This window comes from Mustela lutreola, chromosome 2 (assembly GCF_030435805.1).
Source record: "Mustela lutreola isolate mMusLut2 chromosome 2, mMusLut2.pri, whole genome shotgun sequence".
Lineage (NCBI taxonomy): Eukaryota > Metazoa > Chordata > Mammalia > Carnivora > Mustelidae > Mustela > Mustela lutreola.
The window spans coordinates 66,100,678-66,117,198 of record NC_081291.1 but is presented as its reverse complement, the minus strand read 5'-3'; the positions used below and the strand labels follow the sequence as shown (position 1 = coordinate 66,117,198).

General features: G+C 54.6%; 1 protein-coding gene across 5 annotated transcripts in view; it reads right to left on the bottom strand.

Moving 5' to 3' along the window:
* The window catches only part of SCN5A (sodium voltage-gated channel alpha subunit 5), a 94,607-nt gene that overhangs the window by 49,503 nt on the left and 28,583 nt on the right, over positions 1 to 16,521 (bottom strand). For 3 of the 5 annotated variants that reach the window (XR_009350841.1, XM_059162055.1, XM_059162057.1), the window contains exons 6-12: positions 11,672 to 11,763; positions 8,315 to 8,545; positions 6,720 to 6,783; positions 5,239 to 5,380; positions 4,513 to 4,710; positions 3,132 to 3,311; positions 1,918 to 2,289 (exon numbers count right to left, since the gene is read on the bottom strand). Coding sequence is in view for 4 of the 5 variants with exons in the window: in XM_059162055.1 (XP_059018038.1) it covers positions 1,918 to 2,289; positions 3,132 to 3,311; positions 4,513 to 4,710; positions 5,239 to 5,380; positions 6,720 to 6,783; positions 8,315 to 8,545; positions 11,672 to 11,763 (1,279 nt within the window). In the remaining variant the exon portion in view is untranslated. Of the gene's footprint in view, positions 1 to 1,917; positions 2,290 to 3,131; positions 3,312 to 4,512; positions 4,711 to 5,238; positions 5,381 to 6,719; positions 6,784 to 8,314; positions 8,546 to 11,671; positions 11,764 to 11,898; positions 11,991 to 16,521 lie in introns of all 5 variants that reach the window. The other 2 variants (XM_059162056.1, XM_059162058.1) reach the window with 1 other exon arrangement.

The window sequence follows — 16,521 nt, the reverse complement described above, 5'->3', positions numbered from 1 at the left end:
CCCTTCGTCCGCTAATCCCTTTGAGGTTACAAATGGGCCCTGCAGAAGTGAGAAAGGGTGAAGTCAGAGTGTCCGGTAATGAAGTGTTTGAACTTGGATTCCTTCTGACATGTGCAGCACAATGAGATGATTTTCTCCCTAATGAGATTAGGAAATTCTATTAGTGTTCTGGGCTGCTGACCTGATTCCACACATGCGCTGAGACCTGCAGGAGGGCCTAGGCCACTGGGATTTAGTGTTCCTGAAAGGCCAGGCCAGAAGTCCCACCCTCCAGGTGACTGCCAGGGCCCTCCAGGCGCACCTGGAAGGGGTGGTCTGCCTCCAGTGCTCTCTCAGGACCCTCTCTCTGACTCCATGCTCTAGAGGACTGTGACTGCCCAGGAGTCTTTACTCCTTCCTCCTCAGTAATAAAGGGTAACAGATAATAACAGCAATGACTTGAACATGAGGCAAGTACCAGTCTAATCACCAGACAGGTCTTAACCCTTTTAGTCCTCACCACAAACTGTTGACGTGGATATTAATTTCATTTCCACTTAACCAATGAAGAAATTGAGGCACAGAGCGATTCATTAACCTGTGCCAAGTCCCGCAGCCAGAGTCCGTCTGAGCTGGAGCAAAACAGCCCATTTGGCTGTGAGCCCTCTCTCTTCAGCCCCACCTTCCCAACCAAGGCTCCCTGTCTTATTCTAGCTTCCTCAGGAAGTCTCTTCTCCTCTGTCTCCTGCAGGCCTTGGGTATAAACCACACATGTGCCCTTTCCCTGGGTGGGCTGCTCTGGGCACTGTGTTGGGGGCAGGGGTCAGCAAGGACACTCCAGGGCTGACTGACTGATCTGAGCTCTGGCTGGCCTTTCATGCTCTGCCCTGTCGCTCTGCTGCCTTTTTGATGATAACTCCAACAGCTTTCGCCTTTGTTCCGTGGGTTCCAGCCATTCTGACCTCATGGAATTTCCTTCAATAGGCTGGGCACTCTCAAGGCCTCAGTGCCTTTGCACTGGGTGCTCTTGAGGCCTGGAACATGCTTCCCTCAGATGATACAATGATGGTGTATAATTATAACATTATCACAGCATCAACATACTCATGATGTCCTGATTGCTGTACCCATAGGAGATAGCAATCTGAGATGGGTGTTTTTAATTCATTTTACAGATGACAGACACACAGAGAAAGAAAGCAACTTGCCTACGGCCATCCAGCTGGTAAACTATGAGCTGGAATTAAAACCCAGCTTGTGTCTAGAATCTGGGTGCTGTATCACCCCCTACGCCCAGTTTCAGAAAGCAGCCTGGGCTCCCACCCTTGCCTCCTTTAGGTCTTTGTTTAAATGCTTCCTAATGGGTAAGGGTTCCTGCTCCCCCACCCTTACTCGTGCCCTCCCACAGCACTCATTACTTGTGCTAATGTTTACCATTTTGCAAAGTACTGAAATATTTAGGCTTGATAAATAACTGTTGTCCAGAATGCCGTAAGTATCCCCTGGCCATTCTGGCCTCTTTCCTAGAAGCCTCCGCATTGTTCAAGATCCAGTAACTCCACGGGCTAACCCCTGGCACACACACAGCCTTCAGGATACCAGTTCTGTGCCACGGTGGCATCTCAGTGCCTGGGCCTTACCAGTTGCTAAATATTTAACTCTCTTCCCTGTTTATCAACATTATACACTGTATAGATATATATACCTATTTTTCTTCTTTGATGTTTGCCCATCTGCCTCCATTATCAAGAAAGTTCTACGAGGGCAGAGAATTTTTTTGGCCTTTTTTTTTTTTTTTTTTTTTTTCCGCTCTTCACCCCCAGAGCCCGGCATACAATAGGTGCTCAGTAAATATTAGGTGAGACTTTTGGACCTGTCACTGGTGACCAGTTTCAGAGACCAGATCTGGCCTGGGGCTGCATTGTGGGGCTGGCTCACCGTGTCTGGGGGGGGATCCAGGATCACAGGGCGGAGGAGGTGGCTCCCTGGGGAGGTAGCCTCAGGGTCACCTGCCCCCAGCAAGGAGACCACCCCGTTGCAGTCCACCGTGCTGTTCCTTTTACCATTGAGGGCGTGACTGAGAGCCGAAGTCCCCGGACTGAGCTGTCCCTGGGCACTAGGCCGGCGCAGAGGCCAGGGCACCAGCAGTGACGTGCGGTGGCTCTCGCTGTCCCCCGCTGTACTGTTTTCATCATCTGCAAAATCTGTCTCTGAGCCCAGGTCTCGCCTGCGAAAGGTGAAAATGCTCCCGCGGCTGGAGCGCGGCTTCATGGATGTCCTGCTGAGGCCATGTGCGCTGCTCAGACGATTCTGGGGGCACAGGGAGAAGGCACATGACCAAGCCAGCTCTTCACGTGCTCGCAGCCTCTCCCCTGTGGTGTTCTTTGAGACCGAGACCGAGAAGTTCTCTCATAGCAATGAGAGTTGGGTTTTTTGTTTTTTGTTTTTTTGAAGTAGGCTCCATGCCCAGTAGGGCTTGAACTCATGAGTCTGAGATCTAGACCTGAGCTGTGATCAAGAGTCAGATGCTTAACTGACTGAGCCACCCAGGTGCCCCAAGCATTGAGGGCTTTTGTTGGCCACTCAGGAACTGGGGTTGGCGGCGGGGTGTGTGTGGGGGAATTGCTGAGTTAAGCTGTGTTCAGAGGAGGGGGTAGAGACAATCCTGCCTCATCTAGGACTTCTGCTCCCTTAAAGCTTGTGCCTCTTGGGCTTTGAGACTCAAGCTTGCCTGTGCCTGAAGATGTGCCTATGGCTGGGCAGAGGGAGAAGGAGGCAGGAAAGCTCTTGGTGGTACAAACAGGTCTGGCCTGAGCAGGACTGGGGGCCATCAGCCATGCACCTGACTCATATGGCCATGTCCTTGGGCACCCAATCCACACCCAATCCACAAGGTGTCCCCCAGTCCCAACCCCAGTCCCAGTGCTGGGGACTTCACAACGCCCAAACCTAGCTCGTCTCTCTGCCTAGACCTCCTCCACTCCAAGAACGGTCATGGAAAACAGGAATGGTCTGGAGTGGGTTTAAGGAGACTTTCCCTGAGGAGCAACCATGGGGGCCGCTGATGGCACCAGGGGTCCAACATAATGGGCTTTTGATGCCAACCTCCCCCCCCCCCCCCCGAAAGGGCCAGAGCCAGCGCTGGGGATTACCATTGCTTTGGGACCATCTTCTGAGTCGGACTTGGGGAACCTGTCATCCCCACACTCCTCTGTCCCTGAAGACAGTCTTTTTCTCCTCTTGCTTCTTCTCTCATGGGTGCTTACTGGGGCTAAAGGGGACATCTCCAAGGAGCTGCGGGACACGGTGTCCACACCCCTGATGGTGAGGGCCTGGAAAAGGTGGAAGAGGGATGACTTTGGTCATTGAGACTCTGTGCAGCCTCAGGCTACGGCAGGCCAGACATCTCTCAGTATCTCACTTTCCCCATCAGGAAGTAGACTTGCACACTTAACTGCCGACAAGGGTATCATGGAGACATGAGCTCAAACAGACCCAGGATATTCTGACAAAAATCAAAGTCCAGGGAAGAGGAAATAAGTGGCTGAGGTGGGTAGCTCTTGGAAGAGGGAAGTGTGAAGGACAGTTGAAGGGGGAGAGTTGATAAGCAGAGGAAGTGATAGAACTGGAGGGCAGGAGATCTTCTAGAAGCTTCCGCTGGCCCAGACTGGTGCTGAGGGTGGTGGCCTGGGGCAGTGAGAAGAAAGTGGATGTCTAACAGCTGGCTCAGTAGTTAGCCTGCAGCACCTGTGTGTGGGGCTATGGGTAACCAGTGCTGCCATGCTTACTTTCTGAGATGGCTCAGGCCTCCAAACTTGACCTTCCTCATCAAGCTACCAGAAGGCATCCCTTGACTAGGATAAACTCAGGCATGGACAGGTGGTTCTCTTTTATTCAGCATGCACTAGGCTCCTTTAGCAGGAGCTACCACCTCTACCCAGAGGGCACCATTTTCTCTCAGAAGACACCATGGTCAGAGGGAACCCTTCCCTCAGCAGGCCTCACACTCACAGTGCCCACCTGTACCCAGTGTGGACCATTTTCACCTATCAGGCACCTCATGAACAGGCACTGTCTTTACCCAGGTACCAAATTTTTACCTGGAAGACACCATCGTCACATGAAATATCTTCACCCAGCGGATGCCAGCTTCCAGCAGGAACTGCCTTTCATCTAGCAGATGCCATACTTAAAGAGGTACCAGCTTTACCCAGCATGCCTCACATCCACAGACACCAGCTTTACCCAGCATGCATCACACTCGCAGACACCAACTTTACCCAGCACACACTATGCTTACAGGTACCAGCTCTGCCCTGTAGGCAGCAGGGTTATAAGCACTGGCTTTATCCAGCAGGACCTGCCTTTTATCTAGCAGATGCCACGTTTACAGGTATCAGCTTTACCCAGCAGGCACCAGCTTTACCCAGCATGCACCAGGTTTATAAGCACCAGTTTTGCCCAGCAGGTTTATAGGCACCCACAGTTAGGAAAGGGCTTGGCTTAGAGGCTCCTTGGCTGGTGCTCACCCACCTCATGCTCTTTCTTGAGCATCTCCATGGCCTCCTGGAAGCGCTTTTCTTTCTCCTCGGTCTCAGCGATGGTGGCTTGGTTTTGCTCCTCGTAGGCCATGGCAACCACAGCCAGGATCAGGTTCACCAGGTAGAAGGAGCCCAGGAAGATGACAAGCATGAAGAAGATCATGTAGATCTTCCCTGCAGACCTCAGGGTCTGGGGGAGTAAGGCGATAAAGGTTATTTTCACTGGGACCCCTTCTAGGTCATGGTCATGGAATTTCAAGTTGTTCAGTCTGCCTGTGCCAAGGGTTCAAATGGCCACAGCCTGGGGAGGGAGTAGAGCATATCCTATCTCTAGAGGTAAGTGTCCTAACCTATAGAGCAGAAGGACCTACACACAGGGGATAGTGTCACACCCACAGAGGGAGGCAGAGTGTTCCAATCAATAGAAGAAATGTTGCATGCATAGAGGGGACTATGCCATCACATAGGGTGAAATGTTGCACTCCCAGAGCACAGTGTCCCACAAAGAAGGATGAATACTTGTTTACCAGCAAAGTTTCTTTGCTGTGTCCCATCCCTTAGACACAAGGTCCCTGTCTCTTTCTCCTTTAGTCTCCCCCAGCTCTTGCCAGTGGAGAAGCTGCTGGGGCCACTTCTGGCTAATCACCTGTGCATCCTGGTCCCTGATGTGGGTCCCCAGCCTGTTCCTGGTGTTTCTGCTGCCCGGGCACCCATGTACCTGTTGGTAGAGGCGCTCCCAGCAGTCCTGAGTCATTAGGCGGAAGAGTGCAAGGAACGCCCAGGCGAAGGAGTCAAAGCTGGTGTAACCATGGTCAGGGTTGTCCCCTGCCTTTAGGCACCGGTAACCCTCAGGACATGTCCTGTAGTCAGACACACAGACTCTGTTCCATGCTGTGAGAGCCCCACCCCCCACCAAGATGCCCCCTGGGCCTGACTCTTATCCCTGGGCAGCCCAGCACATGCCTGGGCTGAGTTCCACAAAATTAGTCCCATACTGCTTGTCCTGCTGCCATGACTTTTCCTGCCGTGCCTCCCCCTTGGGACACCATTTCCATCTTTTCTCTACCCATCTGTATTCATCTTGGCCTTAATCCATCTCCCTTCTGCCCACACGATACCCATCCCTGCGGCTTATGTGAATGACCTCTTCCCTCACGGAGGAAGTGCCAAGGGCCTGGCTCATGGTCTTTTCCTCTGGCTGTTTACCCCACAGGGAGATGAACACAGAGCTGGTATGTGGTGCAGATAGGACGGTGAGGCTTGGGGGAACAGTACAGAGCTGAAGAGCATGGAGACCAGGGCAAATGCCAGGCCACGGGCTTGAAGGATGATGCAGGGGTGGATGGGCTGGGGCCTGGCCATGTCTGGAGAATGTGCCCATTTGCACGACGGTGCACACAGGCGGAGTGAGGCGGACTGATGTTTCACAGAGCCAGATGGGACAGCCTCTCTCCCAAAGATGGACCACTGGGCTGGACTCACGAGTGTGAGAGACAGAAGGTTTGCGGAAGGGGACTTGGCAAGCGGGAGGAAACAGCCTCTGTGCCTTGCTCATGTCCTAAGACCCTCCAGACAATCTCTTCAGCTACAAGAAGGGCTGAAACTTCCTACCGAGATATGTGGGACTGCAGCCCCACAGAGCCCCTCCCTCCCCAGACTCACCTGGGGTCTGGGGAGGGAGGGTCCCGCCCTTCCCCAAACAGTGTCACAGTCACACTGATTCAGACCCCATCTGTACAGAGCCCTGGGAGCTGCCCATGATTACGGGGCATCTCTGGGCACCCCACTAAGGCTGCAGGTGTGAGCTCTGCTGGCCTTGAGGAGAATTTAGGCTGCTGGGGAAAGCCACACTTACTCCTGACCCAGAGGACAGATGCATAGGGAAGGAGAGACGACTGGAGTGGAAGGGGGCAGCCCTGGGGGGCTTCCATGAGGGAAAAAAGCCAGGATTGGGCTGGCAGGAGGCCCTGGGCTCTGTCCCCCTCCCTGCAGATCTGAGCCCCCCCTGTGGTGGGGGTGGGGTGACAAGATGCCAGGCCCCAGCAGGGAACAGAGGCAGGGGAAGGCCTGCGGTCAAGGGCATAAACCGAAAGCACAGTCAGCTGAGAAAGCACCGAGGAGCGGGGGCCCTCGCCTGCCGCCCTCACCTCACCTCACCCTTGCTGGGTGAGGTGGCCCTGGGGGGCGGGTGCCACATACCCGGCATCAGAGCTGTTCCCACACAGTAACACGTCAGAGGTGCCATTCTTCAGCAAGTAATTTCCTGAAAGAGGAACAACCGGTGGTGAAGGACATGTGTGGCCCAGACTCCCGGAGTTTCCGCGCTGTGCCCAGGCCTCTGGGGAGGCAGAGATGCCACTGGTGGTCTCTTCTCTGCCCCTGTCCTGACCCCTACCCACTGCCTGGCCAGGCCTGATGCAATTCCAGCTGCTTCCCCGGCCTGCCTTCTGCTCCCCCTCAGACATTCAGCTGCCAGCATCCCCCCAGCTCCCACAAGACTCAGGAAGTCCCCACAGGGAGCTTCTGTACCCTGCCCTGAGCCACTCAGGAGGACACCCAGGGCCAAGAGAGGCTCTGAACCGGGAGGCAAGGGTCTAGGCATCTTGGCTACTGAGTCCTAGCATGGTCTTGGCAGGCTACTGCCCAGCTCTGTCAGGGTCCACTTCTTCTTGCAAGAGGTACAAACTATGGTCACCGTGGTGATACTGTGGCCTGCTCAGACAGGGCTGGGGCTGGACTCGGTGACAGATGGAGCACCCAGTCCTGTCCCTTACCCTCTGGTCATCACCCACCACTACTGGCCTTAGTTTAAGGCAACAGTTCTCAAACTGTGGTCCCTAGCCCAGCGGCAGCAGGAAATCAATGGGGACCTGCTGAGAAAAGTAACTTCCCGAATGCTGCCCCAAAGCTACTGACTCAGGAACCCGGGTGGTGCAGCCCAGCAGTGCTTTCTGGAGCCCTCCAGGTGACATGTGGTACATTCCAGGTACATGCGGAAGTTCTGGAACCACTGCTCTTTGGCCACAGTTGAACCATAAGCAAATGGAATCCATGAGTTGTGGTCTGTTTCTTTTTCCAGCGTGGACTACTGTTGTAGGGAAGAAGCCCTAACTTCAGAATGTCCCTGGCCTGGAATCTGGCCTTACACCACTATCTACCTTTGAATCAGACTGATGGCATTACTTAAGAGAGGTGCTGGCCATCAGCCTGGAAAGCAGAAAACCACATATCAGTGAAATGACAGGAGCAGCTCATGTGATTTTGTACAATCACTGAGCTTGCTCTGACTCTCTCTTGGGGTTCTGGGGGGCATGTGCATGGGATTAACATTCTGGCAGGGAACACAGAAGCTGAATGCACCATCCCGTGCCCCACAGGTGGGACCTGCTCTCTGCAGCCTCACAGATTACCCCAGCGCCATGTCCCATGCCCGCCAGCACTCCTTCCCAGGCAGGTAAGCTGGTCTTCTCCCCATGCCTGATTCTCTAGCGTCCATCCCCGCCTCTAGCCACGGCAGCTGCCATCCCTCGTCTGCCTCTCCAGCTAACTCCATCCTTCCTTCTCCTCAAGTGTCCAGCCATCTAGCCTCAGAACTCTTGAGGGCAGGCCCAAAGTCTGCTCCCCTTCTGTCCTCTCTTAGAGCTCCAAAGGGTAGGGGCTGGAATCCCTGAGCAAACCTCTGGGTCTCCAGGGGCTCAGATAGGGCTTGAATGGCCACTGGGAGGAGGTCTGACCTCTAGTGAGGCCCGTGTGGCCTTATAAAGCCCTGCCCAGGCCACAGAGTGAGCCTACACCTGGGTTGTTGAGGTAGAGGTCCAGTGACTCCCAGACTAGGCCATCAGCCTCCACAGAGCCATTGGTGTCGTTGAGCGTCGTGAAGTTGCGGACACACTTGTGCCTCAGGTTGCCCATGAAGAGCTGCAGGCCGATGAGAGCGAAGACACTGAGGCAGAAGACTGTGAGGACCATCACATCGGCCAGCTTCTTCACAGACTGGATCAGGGCCCCCACGATGGTCTTCAGACCTGGGGAAGGCAAGAATGAGCAGGGGGGTAACCACAGGCCCCGTGCTCCCTGCTCTACTGGGTGGGGGCCGGGCCTGAGGGGGTGTTGGGAGAGGTGGGCAATCGTGAGGTGGGGGCAGGTGAAGGAGGCCTCTCTCAGGTTTTCCAGACCAAAGCCCCCATTTCCTCTATCACTGAGATTGCGTCCTGATTCTCCCAGGGGCAGTCAGAAGGGCCCAGGCCTCTTTGCTCTCCACTAATCACATAGGAAATGGGAAATACTGTTTTCCTGAGGAAGAAAATGCTCAAAGCCTGTCCCCGTCTGGCTGGTCCCAAGGTAGACCTTTAAATGTAATCTGTGGGAGGGACACTGAGTTCCAGGCCCATTCTCAGGCAATGGAATCTCCCTTGATCCTTGAAACAGGGAGAGACAAGCCATTCCTGGTAGAGGAATGTGGTGTGTTCTTGGAGGACAGTGGGGGTGGAAATCAGGAGATCTGGCAAGGGTATGGTGGGTAATGTTCTAAAGCGACTGCTCTTGCCTCCTTTTGGAAAAGCTTCAAAGGCAGGGAAGGGGTTGACCTGTTTTGCATTTTCCTCCCCTGCCCTGTCTGTCCGGGACCCATCCCCTTCCAACCCATTCCCAAAAGCCAAGGCCATGGTGTGTTAGTTGCATGGCCCAGCTCCCTGCAGAAGCCAGCACCACACAGCGAAGTGATAGAAAAGCACGTGTAGACGCCTTTGGTCTGACACTGAGCTATTGTCCTATGACAAGTCTGAGCAGAGCATTGGGAGGAAGAGGGCTTCTCTGCCAGCAGCAGAGGCCTGCCTCCTGCCCCCACGCCCCACCCCCCAACCAAGCGGCCAGATCTCAGATTAAGCTCCATCCATCCATCCATCATTCAGCTGGTTAATGTGTTAGGAGCACCTGTGGTGGCCGTGCCCACAGCTGCTGTGCCCATGACCTCGAGACAGGGAGGCAGCAATGGGCAACCACGGGATTGGGGAGGAAGTCCTCCCACTGTGCCCCAGCACTGCTGCCTGCCCACAGCTCAGAGGCACTCAGTGTACTCGGTAGAAATTGTCCTGGCAGATGTTGGTAACTGCCCTGGGCAGGTGTGAACCCTGCAGGGGTCTGGGCCTGGAGAGGTGGTGGCGGTAGGATCCTTATTCTGTAGCTCGGCATACCCCATCTCTAGCAGAGGTTCGAGGACCCCATCAGTGAGCACACTCTGGTTCTGCTCACCGGGCCTGGAGACCTGGCCCGTACTGTATGCGGCAGGGAGCACAGGGCAAGAGGTGGTGGGCGGCCAGCTCTGCCTCAACTAGCATCCAGTTCTAGGCCCCTGTGAAGCCCTTCCTGGCCTGTGGACATCGTGTCCACAGGGACAATCAGTTGGTGAGCACAGATCCAGTTCTTTAAACATTTCTCATACTGATGAGAGAGCTCACTTCTGGCAAGAATGAGTCCAATGAAGTAACAGGATTTTTTCAGGAAAGACCCAAGAAGGGAAGGCTCCTGGGCATCAACTGGGAAACACTCCAGCCACTGAAATTCTAACAGGCTGGGTGAAGAGCCCTTGGGAAGCAACCATTCTGATTTCCTTCCCATTTTGTGGGAGAGAAGACCGAGGTCTGGAGAAGGCCAAGGCTCTTTAAGCCCCAGGTCAAGGGACACTTCCTCTGGGGAGACTTCCATAATGCTGACCACAACATTTTTCTAACGACCACTTTCAGGGTCTGCTGTCTGCTTCCTCACTGGGTTGCTGGCAGCTTTGAAGAAGGCCTGGGTTGAGGCTGGCAGGCTTCCTCCTTCACTCTAAGAAATATTTTCCTTTGCTAGCCTTTCTTATAAAACAGACTGAAACTTGCCTTTTCTCAACTGCTGTGGTCAGTGTGCTTCTCTAATCTTGTGAGCAGATGATGTGAGGTTGTCCCTGGGACCTTAGAGGATAGACCTTGAGAGCTTCTAAGCATGTCTGTGTGCATCCAGGCCAATGACAAAACCTGTCTCAAAGGAGGTGACTGTGTGCACTGGGGGCAGACTGTCCCACTTGCTACTCACTCTTAGGAGGGGTCTGGGGCACTGGCAGGGAGCACATCCTACGGGGTTCAGAGGCTAGGAGGAACGTTCTGAGGCTCGGTTTGAACACAGCATAAGTGGATGGGGGTCCTCTTCTAAGATAATAACCCCATCAGGGGAGAGACTGAACTCCTCCAGAGCAGGGCCCACGGCTTTCCACATCAGGAGTGGATGCAGCCATCAGCTTCATTTAAATCTTCCCTCGGCTCTGACACCTCCCCAGATCGGTGGTATATACAACCTGTCTCCAGCTGCCTTCTTCAAAGAAGGGCCTTTTCCGGTTCTGAGTGTGGCTGCATTCAGAAAAGGCTCTGGAAGGAACCTCGGGGCACTGCTCTGTGGGCTGTGAAATCATAAGCCTTTTGAGAGCGTTCCTGGATGGCTGGGGTAGGCCGGTTTTCTAGAGAGGCTGCCCGAGCTTGGATTTCCCGGGTGCAATTGTCAACATCTGTCAAGGAGAATTGCTTCCCGAGGCTACCATGCACGGTCCACTACACCTCCACCGCGCCATGCAGCGAGGGCTGGTAGACGCCAAGGCCTGATGACGCCTGTCCGCAGAGTACACTGTTTTACAAAATGGGGCTGTGGCGGCAGCTGTGCCCTTGTCACCACAGGGGGCCCAATGCAGGGACTGGGCCCTCCGCCCCGTGGGCCTGTGATTTCCCTCAAACTCAGTTCTTTGGTTTCCTTATCAGAGCGTGATGCTTCTGGCCAAAGCAATTCACATATAAGCTTTTAGCTCTTCAAAGCCCTGAGTTCAGTTTGGGAAGGACTTCACCATCTTGGGAAGAATTGGGGTTCAATCCAGGACATGCTGTGGGAGCTGTGTGCCCCCCAGCATCTGTGAGGGTGGGCTTTGATGGGGAGGACAGCCCGAAGCCCCTCGTGAGGCTTTGAGGGGATAGCCATGTCCGCCGCCGACAGCCCCCACAGCCGAGCTCTGGGAAACGTATTCTGGTGACAGGCACCTTTGGAGGTGCCTTCCCAAGGGCCGCCTTGGGCCCAGCTGGCTGGGAAGGCCTGAGCGTGTCCCTCCGGCCTTGGCGTTTAACCTGATTTTTCACCTGAAATGACTGATATAGTTTTCAGGGCCCGGAGGACTCGGAAGGTACGTAAAGCTGAGACATTGCCCAGGTCCACAAATTCAGTTGTGTATCTGTAACAAGGGAAAGTCACACACGAGACAGTGACAACACGCCAGTAGAAGACACACGATGGGGGAAGGGGTGAGGGGAGACAGAGAGAGAGTCACTTGTAGCTGAGATCTGAGAGGCAAATCTGGGCATCTTACCTGGGATAACTGAAATAGTTTTTAGAGCTCTCAGGACTCTGAAAGTTCGAAGAGCCGACAAATTGCCTAGTTTTATATTTTCTGATACATACCTGCAGAATTAAACCACAGTTATTGGGAATTACAAGGCAGCACCTCAGCCTGCCCTCCCCGACCCGCCCAGTCCCTCTCCCCCTCCCACAGGGAGGGCTGCCGACAGCCCAGGGCTCCCTCCGGCTCTCTTCCTCCTCTCTACCTTCCTGACATCGGGCCCTCAGTGAGATGACCTAAGGATGTCCACACAGGAAGCCCCCACACGGGAGGCGGCTCTCTCAGTGAGGTGCTCCTGATGGCCGGGTGGCAGAGGAGCCAAGGGGCATTCTGGTCCCAGCTTTGCTCTGCATCTTCTGTCATCTGTGATCAACTCGTGCCTGGTTGCCCCAGTATCTGGTTGAGAGCCTCACACAGGTGTAGTAAGGTCTCTGAAGGCTGAGTCCCCCAACTCAGTCTCATTCTAAGACCTCCGGAGACCTCCAAGGATGGTCCTAGTTCTTCACAGGAGGAGGGACCTCAAGAGTGAGCAGCCCTCTAGGTCTGCTTGGGTTCAAGCGACCCTTGGCAGAGTAAGTGGTTGAGACGTTCCAACCTACAACTGGGACAGTCACCCATCTGTAGTCTTCACAGGCACGGGAGGAAGGAGTTGGTCCCTGGGGAGAAGGGAGCTGCCCAAGCAAGTGTGAGGGTGTGTGTGGATGGGCCACATGACCAGGATGTCTAAGAGCTGGGTGGACAGTGTGTGACCAGGACCATCGGGACAGTGGCAAGTGACTGGTGATATTTAACCAAAGATTTCACATCCAGGGTACATGACATTTAAGCGAAGGCGTCTGATGTTTAATAAAGGACAGTGGACTCAGGATGTCTGGTTTTTAACCAAGTGTGTCGGACCTGGTATCTGAGTGACATCAGACCCAGGATTGCAGACCGATGAAGCTGGACAAGTGCCAAGTGTGCACTGGGGGCACTCACTGCTAGTCAGTCTGGACCTCCAGGACCTTCCATTCCGCGTAGAGTTTCTGAATCTGCTTTCAAGCTGTGGGTATTTGCAGGGAAGGACTTGGTAGGCTATGTCAAGGGACTCAGTATCCTGGAGTCAGCCGGGTCCTACCTTGTCCAGCTCTCTGACTGGGTTGACACCAGATTCCTCTGTGTCTCCTCATGGGGCCCTGTGGACCATGCCTGCTCCCTCCTTACTCACCACACACCTGCAGAGATGAGAAGTCAGCAGACACATTCTCAGAGCTTTTCTTCTGGCTACACCAGATCCTTTTTGTGGTGTGGCTTCCGTTCCTTCCCCTGGACTCACTTCAGCTTGTAAACTTCCGATGGGGAGTAGATGTCACCTCCCTTATTCTGGCCCATATACAACTATTAATTTGGTTCAAGCTCCCTCTCTGCTTTTGTTGGTTATTCCATCCTCTGTGATGACTCAGATTCTCAAACGTCTGTCCCACATTCTTCTTTCAGGCTTTACTTTCCATCTGGATATGGGGTTGCCACAAGACTTTCAGGTTTATCTCCGAACGTTGCTCATGTTGCCATGAGACACAAAGCCATGGGTCCAGCCTGCAGTGTCCCTGGGCCCCATTTCCTGCTGATGGACCAGTAAGTGTGGCCTGGGACAGCAGTCTTTCTACTCAGGACACTGGTTCCAAGAGTGTCTCTTCTGGTCCCAGGGAGTGAGTAGAGCACTGTGCACATCAGAGGGAACCAACGGTCCTTGCTTTTCCCTTCTTGTCCCTTGCAGACCCTGTCTGTCCCCTCGCATCTCCAGGGAAGCCCTGCCTGTCTGAAGCTTGGACTCTGCCTGTCTCTGCCTGTCCCAGGGCAGAACTCGCCTTCCTACATCCTCAGGCTTGCCCTCCATTCATGGTCCGCCTCCTCAGCAGCTGGTACTGAGCACAGAGGAGCCAAGATCCCAGGGTGTGTGCTCCTAGCAGGCTTGCAAGGCCAGCTGAGTGGCTGAGAACAGGAGCAGGGCTGGTGGTCACCCATGAAGTCAGGACACATGTGGGAGAGCAATGTTGAGGAGAAGGAAGTCTCAAAGGTAAGATACAGGGCTGGGTGAAGGGTTGGCGTGTCCGTGACCATGGCGTGTCTGTGACATGGAGGCTCCTGCCCTTTTAGCTGATTCGGAGTCTTTGGCCTGGCTGCTTCCCACATGGGGGCCCTAGACACCCCAGTGAGGCCTCTCCTGGGGCTCCAGGATGTGTGGCCGGAGAGACCCTGTATTTGGCAAAGGGCCAGGTTTGGGACTGGCTGGGTTGGGGGTAGAGAGAGCTCTGCCCCTGTGAGGCTGGCAAAACGTTCCTCCAGGCCATTGTACTTCTGCACACCAGCCCCAGGGCAGGGGAAGCCCTTCTGGAAGCCAGAGGAATCTGGAGGAAGGGCAGACCCCCTCCTCCTCCACCCCCATCTTCCTGTGCAGCCCTCCTATTCAATGCAGCCGGAGCCTCCCAGGCTGCTGGGCATAGAGGTACAGCCCACCCTCTCCTCTCTGCCCTCCCTCCTTTCCCCTCCAGGTTCAGTTTCCATAACAACCCCAAGAGGTGGGAGGCTGTGCTAATGGGCAGGTAATGCCCAGCTAGGGAGGGGCCCTGGGAAGAACTCTGGCTGGAGGGTTGCCTGGCAGGCCTCCTGGCAACCCAGACCCTCCTACAGTCTCTATGTTGAGTGGGAGGGGGGATCAGGTGGGAACCTTAGACCTGGCGTGCCTCTTGAGCAAGGGGACCTGTTTTAGTTTCAGCAGGGCTGCTGATTCATTGCACAAATTTGGGCAAGAGGCAGGCTCTCTCGGAGCCTCAGTTCCCCATCTGTAAAATGGGGGAGGGGGAGTTTCATTGAATCAACCACTTCTGCCACCCAAGGCTCCCTCAATTATTTTAGAAGCCCCCGCCCCAACACCTTAAGGAGTCATTTGACCATAGGAGGATGCATTTCACTGCACTACGAGGGCACCACTGTTCTCCGAAGGCAGGGACACCTCAAATCAGAGCTGCCAGGCCAGTCCAGCACACAGCAGATCCCTGACATTCCAGTGGGTCCCTGCGCCCCAGGGGAAGCAAGTGCCGTTTCCCGGAGATGCTCAGGAACTTGGAAATGGTCTGCTGGCCTCTAAGGCTCTGTTCTGCTTTGTCACACCTGGTTCTGGTCCAGAGCAAAGGCAGGCAGGCAGGCCTTGGTGAGGAAAGCACACCTGCTTTGTGATTCCAAGCGGAAGAAGCAGTTCCCTGTGGATTCCCATGGGGACTGAGACAGAGACTCTCTCATGGGATAAGACAGCAGGACTCACTAAGGGCCTGAGGTCATTCAGATCATCTTCCAAAGACCTACAGTTAGGTAAGGGACCCAGGGTCTGGGAGCATCCCTGCGGTGGACACAGTCCTGCTCGGGCTCCAGGATGGGAAGTAGGAAAGACACAGGCAGATGCTGTGTCCTGTTCTGCCATAGCCCCCTTCCTGTGACACCAGGCCCCCAGTGGCTCAAAGAGCACTTCTCCCCTCCTGTAGGCACTCCAGAGCCTGGGCCTGGCGTAACACTCCTGCCCCCTTCCAAAGTCAGTGCAATGTCCTTCCTCTGTGTGGAGAGGTTTCCTTCTCTCCTCAAGAGTAGGAGCTTCCCTACTCCGTGTTCTCAGCTGATGAACCCACTTCTTACCATGAAGAAAATACGAGTGATCAGAACAGAAATTCTCTTCTTTCATCACCGACTCTCCCAACCCACCTGAAATTCTGCCTTCCCTGCTCTGACGGCCAGAGTTCCATGTGGGCCCTAGATTCCTGGCCCTCAGGCCAGCTCAAGGGCTTTGCTCCTGCTACTCACCCTCCTCCACCATCAGGCCTTCCTCTCCCCTGCACCGCATCTCCTTTACAAAGACCCCTCTAGTGGTGCTCTGCCGTCTTCCCCACCCCCGGCATCCTTGTTTCAGTCCTGTTTACAGCTAACCCCACAAAGTGCATGTCTATACTTGCCCCAGTCTCTTGAGCCCTGTCTAATTAGGTGTCTGTACCCCCATGTCGGGTCAAGGCAATCAGCGGGGTCACGGTCATCTCAGTGGCATCAAGGTCATAGGCGGTGTCACGTCTCGGACTGCCATGGTCTATGCCTTGGATTTCTTCAGCCTTTTCAGGGCATCTTTCAAGGGTAGCCACACTCAACCAGTCCCCAGTCCAGGCTTTTCTCCACCTTCCATAGCGGTGCCCTCCGGACTTCTCGGCTCACCCCTTCTTCTCCGACCTCGAGATGTTGGAGCATCCGAGGTACAGTCCCCAGGCGCCGTCCCTTCTCTGGCCACGCTCACTCTAGATGATTCATTCATCTGGTCTCCTGGCTGCCAGTCTCATCTGCACCCTGATGGTTTCTAAATATATATCCCTACCTCGGACCTCTTTCCTGAATTCCAGATTGGAATATCCAGTTGCCTATTCCACATCTCACCCTGGATGCTTTCAGACTTAATGCATTCCAATCTAGTTGCTCGAGTCCCTTCCTCCCTCGGCCAGCTCCTCCTGTCAGCCTCCATGTTAACAAACGGGAACTCTGTTCACCCAACTGCTTAAGCCAAACCCACCTTGGGGTCTCCCG